Genomic DNA, 19,692 nt, shown 5'->3' on the forward strand with positions numbered 1-19,692 from the left:
AGTCTATAGAAATCCAAATCCTGTAATTGTATTTAGTAGGACTTTTAAGATTAATAATTAAGTGTACCAATATTTTTTAAAAAATTGCAATTTTACAAAATATATTAGTGATAGACTCTTATTCTATTAGCGATATGATCTATCAGGGATAAACTCTTCTTAGTGATATCGTCTATCACTGATAGACTGTGAGATTTTATCTAAATTTTGTTATATTTGCAAATTCTTTTACAGTGTGCTATATTTACTAATACTTTGAGTTTGATTGTTATATTTGCAACTGTTTCTCAAGTCCAAAGACACCTTGGAAGTCCACAAAATATGGACCGACTTCATTTGTTCCATATGAAGGTAATAATCGAGTGGAACTCACTAGCAAACGAAAACTGCAAACTGAAGATGCATATTCTGCGAATGTTATCCACGTATGAAAGAACTGTGAACAAACATTAGGTTAATTGGAAGTGGAGTATGGAGAAAACAAAAATGGAAGAGGACAATGTTCAATGACCAATCATATAAGGAGAGTGTAATTTGGAAAGCAAGAAGGTGGGAGATTCTGTGGGCTGATGTGAAATGGATTAACAAAATTTCTTACTAAATCAGCTTGGATTCATGTTTTTTTTTTCTTTTTTTTTCCTCTTCAGAAAATTCATTTTTATTTTAAATCTTATGAAAGTGAACCAAAATTAAGTTCAATTAATTCGAGAAAAATGCAAACTATTAGAACTAAACGTAGCATAACTTGAAAATTGATTAACTAATGGGAATATGTGAAATGTGGGTCTTTTTTCTACAACTGCAGCTTCTTTGCAGAAAGTGACATGAGGTTTTTTTCCCCTTTTTTTTTTCCTATTAATATTGTTTCGATATGAGAGACTTTGGGAATTATAAGAAATCAAGCATATTATTGGAATTTTCTCTCTGACAAGCTGCAGAACAATAATTAAATTACCATCTTTAAAATGTGGATCAAAAGTTGGCAACGGGTAATAGTTTAAAAAAATAAACTTCTTTTAGAATAATAAATAAAATTCAATTAATTAATTGTTTCTAAAATCGAGTTCATGAGAATTAATCACATAGTGAAAGATTTTGTAAGGAAAAGAAAAAGGAGAAAAGAAAATATATGTTATTTATGGTAGCATTAGTGGGAAAATTTTTGGACAGATGTATAAGATTTTAGAATATATGGAAATATCTTCCTTAAATGTAAAATTGAAAACAAACAAAATCTATTATGCGGTGGACATTTCCTCTATTTGTACATCCATTTGTTGGACACGTGGCATTGCATGGTTGGTCTTTTAAGGTGACATAAATTGTCTTTTTTTCTAAATATTATTTTGATCCATGTTTGTGTTCATTTCCGTCTTTGTACTCTCAAAATATTCATTTTAATTCTTATATTTTTAACTTTGATTTATAAAATTTTTAAACTTTCAATGACAATTTTGATTCCTTAAAAATGAAATAAAATTGAAAACGAATGACTAAAAATGATCATTTTTTTAAAGTATAAGGACCAAAATAAATAAAAACTGAAAACATAGAGATCAAAATGAACATTTTAAAAATACAAAAACCAAAATAAATCAAAACTAAAAATACCGGACCAAAGTACTATTTTAGAAAACAAAAATTCATTAAAACAACCAAATCAAACCAATAATCAAAGTTATTCCCTCTCGAGGAGGAGAGATAAAACAAAAGAAGGAAATACATCTTTCCGAAATTTGACAGAAAAAATCTATAATTTTGAGAGGCATTTTTAAAAATAAAAAATATTTTAAAATATCTAAAAAAGGAACTTTTTGCTATAAAATGTAAATATTTTTTGAAAATTTCTATTTATAAGAGTTTCTCTAATCTTTTGACATATAATATATTATTTTAATTCATTGTGTCACACAATTCTCAAATAAAAAAAAAATGAATGTATGTTTTTTAATTTCTATACTATGGTAACACTAGACAACCTGCAACTAAATTGTTTTCCTAATGTGCGTGTGTTTTGTATTTTGTTTGGTATTCATTCAGAATTTTATTTCTTTCTTTTATAATTTACTTATCAAAATGGAATAAATCTTATAAACTAAAAAAATAGACTTTCAAAATTCAAGTTTTCATTTGTAAAGTTTAGCCAAATGGATTTTGCATACCTGAGCAAATTGAAAACGAAACTTTAGAACTATGAATAACCATTTTATTTTTTTTTTTAAAAAAAACAAAACATAAAATAGAAAATGTATCCACAAGAGTTTTAAAAAATTGGTTTCTAATTAAATAGGATCTTTAAGTGAGCATATTTTGTTAAAAAAAAATATAGTTGTAAATATAGCAATCGGTCATTCAGACCAATGTATTAATAGATATAGAATAATTCAAAAGATTTACAGATATAGCCAAATTTAGATCCAATTCTCGAAATCTATCGATGATTGACTATATTGCTGGTAAGAATTTATCAGCAATAAAATCTATCACACATAGATTTTTTTTATGTTTGCAATTCTTAAAAAATGTTGCTACACACTTAATTATTAATCCTAAAAATATTATTCATCGTAATTATTAAAAAAAAAAAAAAGAGAGAGAGAAAAGGAAAAAGGAAAAAAGAAAAAAGAACATATTTGGCAGCAATGGCAATTTATTACCATGGTCCACTCCACCAGGGGATTAGATTGGATTTTGGGATTTTGGGATTGTACAACCCTCGTCTATTACGATTTATTAAAAAGAAAGAAAAATCGGCCATGGAAATTTTTTCTGTTTTCAATATTCCAAATAACTATGGAAGTTTTTCAAGCAACGATATCCAAATATATATATATATATATTTCAACATATATATATATATAAATTCCATAAAAAAATAAAATAAAATAACTCTCATTTGTAAATTAGCCTACTTTTGCATGTGCCTCTGCATATTCTTTTTTACAAGGTATCATATTTATTCCCATTTGAATGTTTGAAGTTTATATTCTTGAATCAATCACTCAGCAAAGGTAGGAGACAATATTCTTCATTACAGACTCTAAGATGCACCAAAAACATATAATTCTCTCACTTCACACTCCCAACTTTCAATTGACTACTCATGTCTACCATTTTCGTTTTTTGAAAACCGTTTTCGAAGAATTATGATTGAATGATTATATAATATTTCATGTCAATCATTATTTACAAACTTACGATTTTCGATCGAAGACAGAAATAACTTCTATATATTAGTTGTCTTCTTTATATGATTTTTTTTTTTTTGTTCGAAGAATAGAAAATTGTTCTGAAAACATAAGCCAGCTCCATATGTTTGTTATTTTGCCTTTCTTTCTAAGTGTACTTTCTCTTGCTTGTGGCATTCAACTACTCCATTGGCTGCTTTCTCAAGTTTTCTTATATTCTTTCTCTTCTTGATCCAAGAAAGCTTTGATTCCTGAGTTTAATGAATAAAAATATTTACAGTGAAAAGATAATCACTCCTGTTCAGTACCAGTTATAGTCTGGCTCTCTCATTTGATCTATTTTTATTAAAGCTTGCCTTCTCTGTCATTATAACTACTAAATCCAAGAAGAAGAAACTGTCAGCAGCCAACTTAAAGTGATGGGTTTAAACATTCTGAGAAATTTGGCACTATTTACTCTCTGTTCCTTCTTGCTCTTCTCAGGTAATGCTGGTTTTACCATTCTTTTTTTAGCTATTTCTATGCTCATTGTTAGAGAAGTTTGAATGTGAAAGTGAGAGAATAAGTTTGTATTGAAGTACGTTTCCACTGGATATCATATATGATGTTAATATGACAATGTCAGCAAACAAAATGACATTTTTATTTCCATGAGAAACAAAACACTTCTAATCTAAGTTAATAGTGTCCATCATGTACTTACGTTGGAACGGTGGCTGCATAGTCTCATCCGAGAGTTCAATCTCTTTGGTAAAACAACCTGTGTTGAGCACTCCCGCTAGAGGCTGAAAACAAAAATGACATAATTGGTTAATATGAAAAGCATTCAAGTGGTTTCTTCATTCTTTACATTCATAGCTTAATTTGGAGATTGACAAAGATTTCTCCCTTCTTCGTGGTTCTTTATTTTAGATGTTGCCAATTCCTCTGCATATAGAATTTCTGATGTAATTCAAATCCGTGGGGGGATGGTGTTCGATGCTGGATAGATCTTTTTTTTATTTTCTTGGTTTAGAGAATCCTAACACTGTCAACTTAAAAAAACTTCGAAAAAAACTGCATAATCGATGCAATGAAATGAAAATGAATGTACATGCCATTCATGAATGTAACGTACTCATATCTCAGTGATTGCAGCAAATTTTACATAAAGAAGGTGAAAATTGATGCAGTTTTGTTCTCTCCAGGTTCAAGCTTTGCAGAGAAATCACCTATACAAGAAGCAAATAAAAAAAACATACCTCTTCAGAATGAAGATGACAGAACAATCTTCTCACCTTCTGTACATTTCACTCAGTTGGATGACACTACCATTGTTAACCCAACAACAACGCCAGGAGGAACTCCAGTTTCACCACCACAGTCTGTGCCAAACTTAGTAGACCCCAATGTGAATCCCACCGCAGTGACGGGGAATTCGGGTGGAGGCTCATGGTGTATTGCAAGCTCTGCAGCTTCCCCAACTGCTCTGCAGGTGGCTCTTGACTATGCCTGTGGCTATGGCGGTGCAGACTGTTCAGCAATTCAGCCGGGTGGGAGCTGCTATGACCCAAACACAGTGAAGGACCATGCCTCTTATGCCTTCAATGACTATTACCAGAAGAATCCAGCGGCTACTAGCTGTGTTTTTGGAGGAACAGCACAACTCGTTAGCACAGACCCAAGTATGGCATTTTCACCTTTCTGATTCATCATTAACCCCTGTTGTCACTTATGATAGCCAAATTTAATAGGTTTTCTGAACTATCAAACTTAGCTCAGACAGGTTCTATTGATTACAGGAGTTCCTACTTAATCTGTGAATCCTCCTAACATTTTTTTATCCAATAGAAATTGGCCATGCTACAAAGTGACAAGAACATTAAATCACAAATTATGCTTTTCTTGGTAGGTAATCCGTTTGTGTTATACCTAGGACTACTACTTTTCATTCAACCTTTTCCTGAATGTACCTAATTCTCAACTTTATCTCTCTCATCCTCCTTTCCTAGTAGAGAACAAGGGATAAGGAAACTTTAGTGACAAATTTCCCAAAAAGGTCATATCCTATCATCTAAAGATAAAAACGAGGTAGTGATCCCTAACAAAGTCATAGCTCAAAGGTGAAATAAAATCTCATAAATTGGTCAGTTGAAACTTTTTATTGACAATTGTCTTTTCTATATTATATTGCAGGTAATGGTAACTGTCACTATGCAACACCCAGAGCTATGCCAAGGTAATTCCTTAAGAGCTCAGTATTCATTTTACTAAGAGACTATAAGATACCCATAAAAGGAAAGGAATCAGTAAAGGAAGCAAAATCAGAGCTAACTAATTTCTTTATGTATTTGACAGCCCCCCTCCACCAGCAAACCCAAACCCAACACCGCCGGCACCTGTAATCCCACCACCACCACCTCCAGCCACCACGATCCCAACAATGACACCGCCAGACACCACAAACCCGACATATACACCCACAGATCCATCAATCTATGGTGCAGAACCATCAGGCATGCCCAGCTCAGCTACTTCAATATCAAAACGATCGGTGCTGCTCTTGACCATGACTTACTTTCTGGGTTTGCTCATTGCAAATCATCTGTAACCTGAAGGAATCATTTCTTCTCTCCACAGAGAGATGGCAATTGATTATTTGCTGCACATTTTTGCATTGTTAGACATCAATATGATAAAAGAAAGATTATATAGTAAGTTATTGCTGTTATAAATCAGGTTATGCATTAGAAAACTAAGGAGTCCACAGGAACATACATCAGTACATTAAAGAAATAAATAGGTCATATGCTAGCCATACGATATTTCACATTGTTAGCCAGTAAAAGGATAAAGACAAGTCAATTCCATTTTGGACAAATGTTAGCAAATAATATAGATAAGTCACTTCCGTTTGGAAGCTCTTTAGGTTGATTTTCCAGGGAAGACATTGTACTTGAACTTCGGCTTGCAGGGGTTCATTTAGTTTTACCTATGAATGACAAATTGTCCAATTTAAGATTGTTCACTGTACAATGTACAAATTATACAAAAAAAGTAGATGCTAGAAGGTGAGTTCACAAGCTCGTATATATAACGAGTAGGACTGATGTTATTTAAAAAGGAAACAAATGATTGTCTAGGTTCAATCCAATGCAATTTTGTGATAACTAAAAAGAGATGGAGGGTGATTGAGATCAAGCAAGCACGAAGAAAGGAAAATTTCTTTATAGCATTTATAAACACAAAAGGGAAAGTCTGTACATTCTGACTATTGTGCAACTATTACAGGATGACCAATAGTGTTTATTGAAGATTTAACCGATAAGGTTTACTTGGGAGTGACTAAGGAACTTAGATCACGAGCAGAAATGAGACAGCAGTAATACAAATGACTGCTACTGTTGCAACAATTGAATTCTGGTCAAAAGCTCTCCGAAAGCTGCCCGCTCTAGAGAAATGCTGAAAGGCCAAATATGCTGCTATCATTAGGGAGATAATGTTTCCTTCTTGAGTTCCCCTGCAATTACAGATAATAATCAGATCCTGAGATTGGAAAAATTATAAAGCTCAATCTGATTAAAAGTTTAAATGTTTACCTTAAGCTTTGGACTTGATATGGGGCCACAATCACCAAAAGTAACGATATGAATGGTATCTCCAATTCACCTACATCCAAAAGAACCCAGCATCCGACTTCCTATGAATTATCTACGAAATCAATGGATTGTACAGAGTGGAACCCTTTTAGTTGATTGAATAAAATGAGGTTCAAACTAATACGTTTCTAGCTAAGCTATAAACTAAGGTTCCTTACAAGATAAAGTGTGATAACTAGCAATTAAATTCATTAGCTATCCAGTGAAGGAGACAGAAGATTATACCGGGGATAAAGAAGAACAGTCGAACAAGAAGTGCCAGAAAAGCGCTCCAAATGCCATATTCTCCTCTGAAATAGAAGTTAGAACCAAAACATTGACCCATTTATAAATTGGAACTAATTCCTCATAAATCTTGGCATCATACTGATAGATACTGAATAGAGAGAATTCTTGAAGATGATTTTCTTGAAGACAGTCAATGTATCTATGTGATCGTAAGGAGAAACGGGGCAGTAATACACAGAGGATTTTCACGAGGCTTACTTAATCCACGAGACAACACTTGCAGGTGCCAGAAGAGCAAATAGCGGAACAATAAATGACTTCTGAATCCCAGTCCCCTTTGCTAGCATTAAAACCCTGGTGAAGAAACTTAAGGTTTTAAAAATTATACTTTGATTCGTGCAATGGGTTCTAAAACAGCAGATGAAAACGAAAGTGGTGGCATATTGACGATATAAAAGTAGCCACTGAATGCTATCGACTTAAATGAAAATAATTATCTACCGCAATAAAAGGAATTGTAGCAAAGCATTTACAAACCCATCTGAGTATTGGTTAAAATTGAGCATTCAGTGCTGATTCCACAGAAACGTACCTCGAAGATTAAAAGTAGTAAATTCCATATAGTTGAGAAGCAAAACAACGATAAATAAAAGCACAGTTCCAAAGATATAATAAGATCATGTATTAGACGAGATGGTGCTTGTATACAATTACACGAGAATCTGATAGAGAGAAGGGAGAATTACGCAGAAGAAATGGTGGAGATCCACTGAAGAGTGCGGGCGTTAACGGGCATAGCGTAACAAATAGCACTTAAACCACGACTCCTCTTCTTGGTAATCGCAGCCGTCGCAATCCCCTCGCTACCGACAGCAAACCTGATTCACAACTTTCCTTTTTTAAAAATCTCAATTTTATTAAACCAAAACCATTACTACTCAATCAATCTAGCAGGATTCCGGAGCCTCGAATTACCTAAGCGGATTGTAACAGATGGAACTCTGTTTAGCGGCAGGACTGAACGAGAGCTTTGCATTTGGCGGTGAAGATCTTAGCGAGAGAGGAACGGAGAGCTTGGATCTATAGAGAGAGGGATTGTAAAGTGAAACAGCAGAAGATAAAGATACACAAACCATTTCCACCTTCTTCCTTTGCTTGGTTCAGCCTCTATCTTCTCTCGGATTTTGGACTGGAAACAATACTCTTGATTCGAGTTTTGATTCAACAAGGAAACTGTTGCTCGCCCAACTGATGAACGTGAAAAAACCGGAGCCGGGCCGCCGGCTGTCCTCCCCAAAGCCGAATAGAAGGTATTCATCAAACCGCCACTTTTTTTTTTTTTTTTTTTAAGTAATTAGCATCGGTTAGTCGAAGTTGGTTTTTCAACCAAACTGCCATCGAACCGACTATGATTGGTTTAATAAATATTTAAACTGATCCCGTCCGATGAGAAGTAAAAATTGATCGGTCGGCCAGTTTTGGTCGGAAAATCGACACCGACTTATCTCTTTCTCCGACCGACGTTTCGACCATCTACTCGATTTTTCAGTTTATCATGATCAACCCTATTTTTTAGTATAACAGTATGAAACAAAACACAAAACAAACTTAAAGAAATCTTCCCCTAAAAAAACTTCAAGAAATATATAGATTAGAAGAGGATAATCAGTCCATTGAGGGTGATCTTTAAACCATATCTTTACATATCGGAATTGAACGTGAGAAGTTGAGTAGTGAGTAACAGAATTACTCCTTAAATAAACCTCAAGAAATTATTCAATTATCACGAAATGAACAAAGGCCTAAACCTCGTTCGTGAGGATTTGTTTTAGCCGATATAAGGTTAAGCTAACTTCAAGAGCTTTGAAAAGTTCTACATACAGAACAATAGCCTCAGTGAGTCATCAAAAGAAAACAACTTCCCCTAGCAAGCATAACATCATCATTAGAGTGACAACACAATAGCTCTGATTCCCACATCACCATTCAAGAATGTCGCATTAAAATTCATTTTAGAAGAACCATGGGGAGGGCCAAACCAAACACAGTCATCCTCAGTGATGTAGAAACATAATCTTTTGTTAGTTATTTTAAAGCTTAACTATATTTTCCTTTGAATTTGATTGTAGAACTGGTTACCTACTAAACCGATCACCTTTAGTATAATGTAACTCGCTACCACCCTATATAAAGGGCAACTTTGTATCATTTGATAGGTTGAATAAGATTTGAGGTAATTTTTCTTTGCTTGTGTGTGCATCAAGTGGTATTAGAGCCCTCGATCCAAGGCTGACTTTTGTCAAATTCAGATCTCTTTCCCTTCAATCACCATGGTTGCAGAAGCTTCTTCCACCCTCGAAGGTCGCTTGAATGATGTTGAACCTGCAGTTGTCGACATCAACAAACAACTCTCTACCATCACCAAAGCCATAAAAAACCTTACATTCCAAATCAATTCCTTCACTTCCACCCCGTTGGCTCCAAGAATTCCCACCGAAGGTAGAGCTAATCTTCAAGATAACCCTAAAAAATGTAGAATGATACGGTTTAATGACCTTTCTTTGCCCCTTTTTATGGGAGATTATTCTGACTCCTTGAAAGATGATGAAGTTCTGGTGCAAGAAACGCATCAAAGATTTTCAAGAAAAGTAAGTGGGAGACCAAGAGTTCTAAGAACAACCCGACTACAAGATCAAAATGGATCTGCCACCTTTTAATGGTCGTACGGATATTGAAAGGTTCCTCGATTGGGTAAAAAACGTAGAAAACTTCTTTGTTTACACTAACACCGCAGAGAAAAAGAAGGTTCGATTGGTTGCATATAAGCTTCAAAGCGATACTTCCACATGGTAGGAGCAAATTGAGAATAATTGGAGGTATTATGGTAAATCTCCCATTCGAAGTTGGCCTAAAATGTTGTGTTTAATGAAAAAACAATTCCTTCCCATGAACTATCAGCAAATACTTTATAATAAGTACCAACAATGTCGTCAAGGAGAACGCTCCATTACTGATTATATTGAGGAATTCCATCGCCTAGGTGCAAGAAATAACTTGCATGAAACTGAGCAGCAACAAATTGCAAGATTTGTGTTTGGACTTTGAGAAGACATCAAGAAAATTGTTAATCTACATCCTTTAGCCTACCTTGTAAACACCATTGCTCTAGTTACCAAGATTGAAGAAGAAGAAGAAGCAATTTTAGTCAAGAACTTCTCCAATTGCTTCACATGGGGAAAGCAACAGAATGCTTACAAAAAACCAAATCTTGAACCCAACAAATCTCCTACTTCTCAAGACAGAAATTCCATGGTTCGAAAAGAAGACCAACCCAAGAAGGGAGTATCCATAAGCAAAGGTAATGATGGTATTAGTCTTATAAAAAATCTTAACCCCTATAACCGTCCTACTCTAAGTAAATGCTTTCGATGTGGACTGCAAGGACATCTTTCAAACGAATGCCCACAGAGGATAACTCTAATTATTCACAAAGAGGAAGATTCGGTGCAAGAACACTAAGATTCCGATGAAGATGTAAATTTTTTACAAGTAAATGATGCGGACCAACTTTCTTGCATCATTCAAAAGATCCTCCTCACATATAAACAAGAAAGGCATCCACAAAGAAACACTATTTTTTCGGACTCGGTGCACAATAAATAATAAGGTATGCCAAGTAATAATAGATAGCGGTAGCTGTGAAAATGTTGTGTCCAAAAACTGGTAAATGTGCTTAACCTTAAGACAAAAGTTGGGTTATATGTCCTAAAACTTGCAATTTGTAAACATTAAACGTATTCTGTTTTTCAATAAATATGTTATTGAGGTATATTCAGTAAAATTGTTATTGAATATGTAAATTACACTTATTAAAGCCTAAATCCAATAGACTAACGAACCCATGGCTATAGCATGAATACTTGAACTTTATGTAGAGACATAAAAGTGGATCAAGTTTGAGTATATAGGCAAAACAGTCTATGGGTATAGGGATAGAGCTGGATATCTTATCTTGAAAATATTATGGATGCGGTCCACATTGTATTTAAGACAAACGATGTGATCCTGAATCGTTCATGTAAAGACATGTGAGTGGGTGCATCCTATGCAAAAGATGTTCGCATGAGACCAAACTATGAAATAGTGACTTTTTTTTATAACATTGTTTACTGTTTAAAGCCGACTATTTCATTTCGATGACCTAAGGTAACTCGATCTTAATCCTGAGCTAACTATGACCTCCTGTTTATTCGGGATTATCCTTTAATCTGCATGGGTGAGAGTGGCTCAACATCGCTGCTCAATAAGCCTCTCATTTTAGGGGTAAGACTGGGTAGATAGTTGAGGGCATAGTCCCCTAAGATGGAATTCACTCTTACCTGATTTCAGGGTTAACATATAGGTTGTTCCTTTAAGTACTAACTCCTAATCTTGAACAAAGGGTCCCGCTCTCTCTACGACTGAGAGAGACTCGGTTTATTGGTGGAACCATAAACCAATTGTTCATTAGTGGGTTAGTGGAGAATTAAGGAGCAAGATGTATTACAGGGCTAAAACGATAATTTAACCTAGTTGTAAATACGAACAACCTGTGAAAGACCAACTTACTGATCATAGTTAAATCAAGTGGACAAAAATATATATACAGTGAGGAGAGTGCAGCTACCAGGCTTTAGTGGAGTGTCCCAGTAGTTAACAAATGTTGGTTAATTCGATTAAATGAATTTAGCCAATTAATCTTTAAACGTTGGAGCTCTTGATTTGTAGGTCCATTAGGTTCCTCTGCTAGCTCATCTCAGACTAAACCTTAGAATAGTGTGACGAGTGAGTTTGAAGTGTTCATATTTGAATTAGGGAATAAGCATTAAATATATGTGATATATTTAACGGCATATCATTGAATTGATAATTGAATGATAAAGAGAGAGTTTGAGATATTTAAATAAGATTTAAATATCAAAACTATGAATAAGGATTCATCGAGATTATTGGATTTAATAATTGAATATTAAATTAGATTATTTAAGTTGTTTAATGAATTATTTAATATTAATTTGATTTAAAGTTAGAATTAATTTTGAATTAAATGGAATTAATCAAAATTGGTCAAAGTCGAATGTTGAGCTCACCAAGCTTTGAAGGTCAAAGATCAAAAGTTGACTTCACTAAGTGGGAAATTCCAAGATTAGTTTGAATTAATTTTGAATTAAAACTATATTTAATTAAAATTTGACTAAAGTCAAATGTTGACTTCAAAATAGTTGTCAAAATGTTGACTATAGTGATTTTTAGGGAAAATAACTAATTTTTAGTAAATTAGTGAGTAAATCACTTGGCAAAGTGTTGATTCCACAAAATGTCACTTATCCTACTAAATTGAGTGCATTTTGAAGTGTCAAAATTTGATTAACTCAATTTTGCATGAGTTGCATGTAATTGCTTTATAAATAGGATGTTTTCATAATGATTAAAGTTCTTGGCCATTTTGGTGATTTTCAAGTTAGTTGAAAAACAAATTCTTCTTGGCAACTTAGATATTCTAAAAGAGTTTTAGAATTTAAGTCATCAATTCTCTCTCAATTTCTATTCTAAATTCATCCATAATTTAGTCACTCATTGGATCCCACCATCCCGTTCTAAGGTCGAAAAATAGTTGAGAAAACCCTCGTGGTGGTTAACAATTGGTTCGTGAGAAGATTAGAGCGAAAATTGTGGTCAATTTGGAGTTACAGATGTTGTAGCTCAAACCCTAATTTCAAAGTTATTTACATGCATGTTTTATCTTTAAAATGAATGAAATTTAGAGTCACTACAAGAATTTAGGTTAATCTCGATGCTGGGGGCTGTCGGCAAAAGCTAAAAAGACCGTCAGGACCACTTTCCCAACGGTTGAAACGTTGTCGGCAAACTGTTAGGGAAGCTTCGTCGGAAAAACCTTTCCCCACGATTTGGAAGCTCTGCCGTAGGGGAAAAGAATTATCTCGACAGATAAGGATGGGACTTTTTCCCCAACCCTGAAGAAAGTCATCGGGAAAAGGGCACAACCCCTGACGGTATACCGTCGGGATTGGACTATTAGCCCGACGGTTTTTGAACCATTGGGATAATATCTCGATGGTGAGGGTGCTGTCGGGCGTTTTACTTTTGCCTGACGGTGACGTGGACCGTCAGGATGTATCTATCACCCGACGGTTAGAGACCATCAGGCTATATCCTTTACCCCGACAGTCTCTAGCCACCGTCGGGATATCTTTAAATCCTAACGGTGTCTAGTCATCGTTGGGAGACCATCGGAATTTCTTTAAATAAATCAACAGATTTGAATACCTATTTAAATCTGTTTATTTATTTTCTTTTTTTAGATCTGTTTTTTTTTTTTTCCAAATGTCATACTTGTTTGAATCTTACAAATATCAATCAAACTAAAATAAGATTGCCAAAATGAAGTAAATGTTCATAATAGATTAATAATATATAGAAAATACGTTTGAATCTACAACCTTAATCCAAGAGTTTCTATAACATCCACAATTTCTTAATCGAGAAAAACATTACATGATAACAAAGTACATATTGGGAGATGCACAATTCCTAAATCCAAAATAACATTAACAAAAATCTACAACCTAAATATGCTTTCCGAGAGATGTGTCTTCAATAAAAATCTCCAGATACCTACAAAATACAAATTTAAATAAGTTTAATGCTCAATATACTATATACCAATCTCAACTAAACAAACCAACTTACCTCAATCATAAACAAACCAATTTACCTAAATCATAAACAAACTAAGAAATCAACTTACCTTAATCATAAACAAACCTAAAAACCAACCTACCTAAATCATAAAGAAATCAACTTACTTCAATCATAAACCCAAAAAGTCAACAAATCAACTCAATCATACCTTGTACTTAAATATAGATATGCAATCAACTGAAACAAACTAATTTATACAATCAATTGAAACAAACTAACTTACACAATTAAACTAACTTACATAATCAACTTAAACACCTTCCCCCCCCCCCCCCCCCCCCCAAAAAAAAAAAAAAAACTAACTTACACAATCAACTGAAACAAACTAACTTACACAATTAAACTAACTAACTTATACAATCAACTGAAACACCCCTCCCAAAATTATTAATAAACAAACTAACTTACACAATTAACTGAAATAAATTAACTTACACACTCAATTGAAACACCTACCACCCCTCACCCCCCAAAATTATTCTCAATCGTAATATACAAACCAACTGAAACACATATCTATACATTTATGTTGTTACCATAACGGTAGGATAACAACATACACAATCTTATAATTAAGTTTACTACGAAAGTCGAAGAGCTCATACCTAGTTCGATCTATCTTTCATGAGCTGTAAGAGCATAACTTTCATATCCTCTATCTCCGATTGTCTTTTGCCATCCTATTCGTCCAATCTAGTCAATCTAGCTTTTAAGGATTCTATCTCTTATTATTGCCTATCTATAATTCTTGATGAAGATGACTGGACGATGATCCCTTAGATTTTTTCACTTTTTTACCCTTTGGTGTCCTACGAAGGACCACTCCTGTGTCCAACACCTGCTTGCATATTTCTTCTTCCGATATTCATTCAAACCCTTCTTAGGTGAAGGATTCTCCCAGCTTAACCATTTGACTTTATATCAATAATTAAGACTAATTATTATATGAAAATTTTATATGAATAAAGTTACATTGAGGAATAAAAACTTACATATGCATCATTCGCAGCCTGATTAACAAACATGTTATCACTCTTATAGTGTGTTTGCTTAAATAAGTCCATTAGGTCCATTGTTTGACCATCGGGTCCTTTCTGTAAAACAATTTACAAGAAAATGAGATATTAAGATGAGTGTACTTTAACCAGTTACTTGTGAATCCATTCTATGAAGAAATTGAAAAATGGAGTGTACTTTTATCAGCTGTATGAGTGTACTTTAACCAGCTTACTATAGACTCCCTTATGTGTATGAAAGTCTTATAACCAGTTGTATGACTAACCTATTCCTTTGATTCGTCTCTGCCACTTTCTAAAAAAATGAGAAATTAAGATGAAATGAGTCATTGAAATGTAAATAAACAAAAAAAAAAAAAACACAAAAATTATTACTTTCCAGTGGATGGATTCAAACTTATTGCATAGAAAGTGTCATTCCTCTATGTCGTCTTTAAGGTCATCAAGTGGGTGTGCTCGTGCCTCTTCAGGACTTGTATATTTTTTGTAGTGTTTGTGTAGTTCCCCCCATACTCTTTGAACAAATTTTTCATTTATTCATCGATGAAATCATTGACCAGTTTGTTGGTCAAGTCTAACATAAAATGATTTTGAATTAAGAAAAAAAAAAAAAAGAAAAACTAATTAGTATGGAAGCCGATGCATATATAATTTGTAAAATATAAATTGACCATCTTTCCAATAATCGACTCTAACAAGCTCTCGTGTTTCTATTGGTACCTCTATCCATGATCCATAACGAACGAAAAAAGATTATTGAATGTTGGTACCAATAGCATTGCTAAACCTCGTTGCATTGTTGCAAGTTGGCTTCTCCAATTCAAGGTCGATCTCAATAGAAATTCTCTCAAATTTTTGAACATATTTATCCATATCAACATTTCCAAAATATCCACGTCCAGCCCTAGTAGTCGTACAACCAGACTCTGAAGAAATTATACGTCGTTAGTTTAATGAAACATTAGTTTATATAAAAATGTGGATCTAAAAATAACCTGTATTATCTCCCATAGAGGATGATGCGCCAATATGCTCCGATTGTAAGTACTCCAGTATTGCCTCCTCATCAGTATGGCCTACCATTGTTCTTATGTAAACAATAATATATATGGTATACAACAATATGTAAGTTATGAAATGAAAAAGAAACAAGTGTGTAACCTACATGCTCATGGAGAAAATACATATTTACATGCTTATTCTGTATCATTAAGATGTTCATCGAAACTCAAGCTCTTATTAGAAGATGATTGTACATCCTTTTCATCGTCATTTATGAAGTCACTACTCACTGAATTATCTGTTCTTCTACGACTATAGGATCAATATCAACTCTACATAAACTGATATCATTCATTGATTCATTAATTGTACAAGTAATACTATTCACCACTTCTAACAACTCATGTTGGTCATTCTCACGTTCTTCTGCTTTTGTCATGTCCCACACATGCTTGTTTTGGGCTATTTGCACCACTTTCCAATTATTATCATATTTAGGATCGTTGATGTAAAATACTTGTTTGGCTTGACTGGAAAATACAAAAGGTTCGTTAACAAACTAATGACGAGTTGTATTAATTGATATATACCCCAAATCCATGTATACTCTATTGGTCTTTTTAGGGTCTGTATCGAACCAAGTATACTTAAACATAATTACAAGTCTTCTCTTGGCATACTGAAAGTCCAATACTTCATTAACAACACCATAGAAATTATGGAGATCACCTCCACCTTCACTTTCTGAAGACACCATGATCCCGCTATTTTGTGTACTCCAACAATTATTACGCTTAATACTATGATAGCATACTCCATTAACAATGCATCCACTATATGAGCGCACTTCTGAACTTGGCCCCATCGCTAGTGAATATATGTCATCAGACATATCTCCATTTTCATGCAATGAAAGAACCTGTTCAAAAGTAATGTCACCTGTCATTAGTAGTCAATTGATTTTTTATTGGTCTTTTAAACCCATACTTACATGAGATTTGAACCAATCAGGAAAACCTCGTTGGTACCTTCTATATAAATCATCCTCACTTTGAGCTTCATGTCGAATTAGTCTCAAATATTGCATATAAGTAAGAGACGTGACTCAATTTTATATTTCACACTTTGTATCAAAATAATCAATTACAATAGAATGTTCAAAACTTACGTTCGATAAGCTTTAATTTCCATACAATTGTTCAAGATGTACCAATGTGCACTGCATTTTTCTTCTCTCAATAATGTCCTTACTCTTGGTGCTCCTAATGGTCACACATTTTGTTTGAACATCGAAAATTCACCACATATCTTATCCTCTAGAAGTCTATCATCATTTCTTTCATCTCTATTGAACCTTGTCTCAATTCTAGTTATGTACAAAGAACAAAATTCCAACATTCATTATATATGCTTCTGTTATAGAACCCTCAGAACGTGCTTTGTTTCTTACATATTGTTTCAATGTCTGTAAGCTTCTTTCAATAAGGTACATTCAACTATAACTAACTCGACCTGCAACTTTTGTTTCATAGGGCAAATGGATTGTTAGGTGCACCATTACATCAAAAAATGCCGATGGAAATATTTTTTCTGACTTACAAAGTATGATTATAATGTCTCTTTGTAGTCGATCCAAATCCCCTATAAATATTGTTTTTGCACATAGATCACAGTAAAATTTGCATAACTCAATGACAATAGTGGACACGTCTTTTTTCAAGTATGCTCGAACACTAATTGGAAAAAGTCTCTAAAGTAGAACATGTGAGTCGTGAGTTTTTAACCCCCATAGCTTTCCATCTTTCTCACTCACAACCTTGATATATTGGATACATACCCATCAGGAAATTTGACTGATTTCATCCACTTACAGAATGCAACTTTTTCATTAGTAGTCAATGCGTATGCAACATGTGGCTTTACAACTTTGTCTCGTACTTTTTGTAGGTGTAGTTTTTTTCCGTATATTTAGATTTTCTAAATCCAAACGAGCATTAGTTGTATCCTTATTCTTTCCCTCAATATTTAACAATGTGCCTACCAAATTATCACAAATATTCTTTTCAATATGCATAACATCCAACTTATATCTCAATAAAAGTTTTGACCAATATGGAAGTTGGAAAAATATATATTTTTTCATTCCAATTTAAACTTCGTTTCCGTTTTTTATCATGTTTCTTTGGATGTTTTCTAAGTACGGGAAAGTTTAACAAGTTCACCTCTCGTAAAATATCTTCTCCATCCATGTCAACTGGAGGAGGTCTACGTTCCACTTTTCCATCAAATTGTTTGCTTTTGCACCAATTGTGATTATCTGGAAGATAACGTTGATGTCCCATAAAACATTGTTTTCCTCTTAGCCTCATTGATGATGTATCCTCTTTACAAATAGGGCATGCTTGGTAACCTTTGGCACTCTATCCAAATAGGTCACCATATGCAGGGAAGTCGTTAATAGTCCACAATATGCAAGCATGTAGTTGAAAGTATTCGTTGCTAACACAATCGTAAGTGTGCACACCATCATTCCATAACTCATTTAACTCTTCAATCAATGGTTGTAAGTGAATATCAATTTCTTTTCCAAGAGATTTTGGACTGAGTATAAGAAAGGAGACAATGAAATTTGTCTCTTTCATGCATTTTCAAGGTGACAAATTGTAAGGAATGAGCACCACTGGCCACATACTTTATGAAGTAATCACATTCCCGAATGGATTGAATCCATCTGAAGCTAGTCCTAAACGAACATTACGTGGGTCTAAAGCAAACTGAAGAAATTCATGATCAAAATGCTTCCACCCTTCAGCATCAGCTGGATGTCGCAACATTCCATTAGTTTCAACACGTTTATCTTTATCCACCTCATTTCAGGTGCAATATGCTCAGATGCAAACAATCGCTTCAATCTTGGTATTAAATGAAAATGTCGTAAAATTTTATGTGGAATCTTTTTACTTTTTTTAGATTCAACTTTGTACCGAGATTCACCACATACTGGACACTATTGCAAATCAACAAATTCTTTCCAATATAGGATGCAATCATATTTGCAAGCATGAATACACTCATAACCAAGTCCTAAGTCACGTAATTTTCTTTTAGCTTCATAAAATAAACTAGGTATAGATGCTCCAATGGGAAATGTTTCTTTTAACAATTCAAGTAACAAATCAAACGACTTGTTAGTCCAACCGCTAAGAACCTTAATATGCATCAACTTCATCAAGAATAACAATGACGAGAAATTTGTACAACAGGGTACAACTGATTGTGTGCTTCATTCATTAAGTCTTCAAATAAGCTTGAATTGTTATCTATTTCTTGGGCATTAGTGTACATCTCATCCTCGTTTTCTTCTTCATTTACATCAGCAATTGGACACTATAGATCATTTATAATATTCGGAATTTCATTTTCTTCACATTCATCTCTGTCGTACTTAATCTATCATCATGTGTCGATTGAGATGTGTGACTCTCGTATCCCCTAGACAAGTGAGTGGGTCTCCATGATATACCCATTGATGATAAGATGGAGAAATTCCATTAATGAATAAATGTCGTTCAACTCCATCTATTGGCTCCCATCTAGCATTCATACATTTTTTGCATGGACATCTTGTTTTTCCCGACTTATTAATATGAAGTTTTGCAACATCAAGGAATCAATATACTCCTTCTGCATACTCAGTTGATAACTTGTTCCTAATCTTAATCCACTCTTTATCCATTCTTAATAATATGTGCAATAAGTTGAACCTGTATGATTTAGACAATTAGTTATATTAGAACATATAGTTTCAATTTCTAACTTTTAATTTCATAAAAGTTGGATTATGGGTAAGCCTTTATT

The 19,692-nt window shown here is 33.8% G+C and overlaps 2 protein-coding genes across 2 annotated transcripts; one reads left to right on the forward strand and one right to left on the reverse strand.

Annotated features, from left to right (window-relative positions):
• The first annotated feature begins 3,091 nt into the window (after window positions 1-3,091).
• LOC120084210 (uncharacterized) lies at window positions 3,092-6,196 on the forward strand. The gene is made up of 4 exons (XM_039040105.2): window positions 3,092-3,671; window positions 4,376-4,852; window positions 5,364-5,406; window positions 5,526-6,196. Exons 1-4 carry the CDS (start codon window positions 3,608-3,610, stop codon window positions 5,776-5,778), a joined length of 837 nt encoding a protein of 278 aa, XP_038896033.1. The 5' UTR covers window positions 3,092-3,607; the 3' UTR covers window positions 5,779-6,196.
• A 183-nt stretch (window positions 6,197-6,379) lies between these two features.
• Window positions 6,380-8,378, reverse strand: LOC120084211 (cold-regulated 413 inner membrane protein 1, chloroplastic-like). The gene is made up of 6 exons (XM_039040107.2): window positions 8,030-8,378; window positions 7,801-7,932; window positions 7,313-7,408; window positions 7,052-7,116; window positions 6,767-6,836; window positions 6,380-6,687 (listed from the first exon to the last, which is right to left on the reverse strand). Exons 1-6 carry the CDS (start codon window positions 8,188-8,190, stop codon window positions 6,522-6,524), a joined length of 690 nt encoding a protein of 229 aa, XP_038896035.2. The 5' UTR covers window positions 8,191-8,378; the 3' UTR covers window positions 6,380-6,521.
• Window positions 8,379-19,692: the final 11,314 nt, after the last annotated feature.

Source organism: Benincasa hispida, chromosome 8 (assembly GCF_027475165.1).
Source record: "Benincasa hispida cultivar pf3 chromosome 8, pf3_genome.v1.1, whole genome shotgun sequence".
NCBI classification, from domain to species: Eukaryota; Viridiplantae; Streptophyta; class Magnoliopsida; order Cucurbitales; family Cucurbitaceae; genus Benincasa; species Benincasa hispida.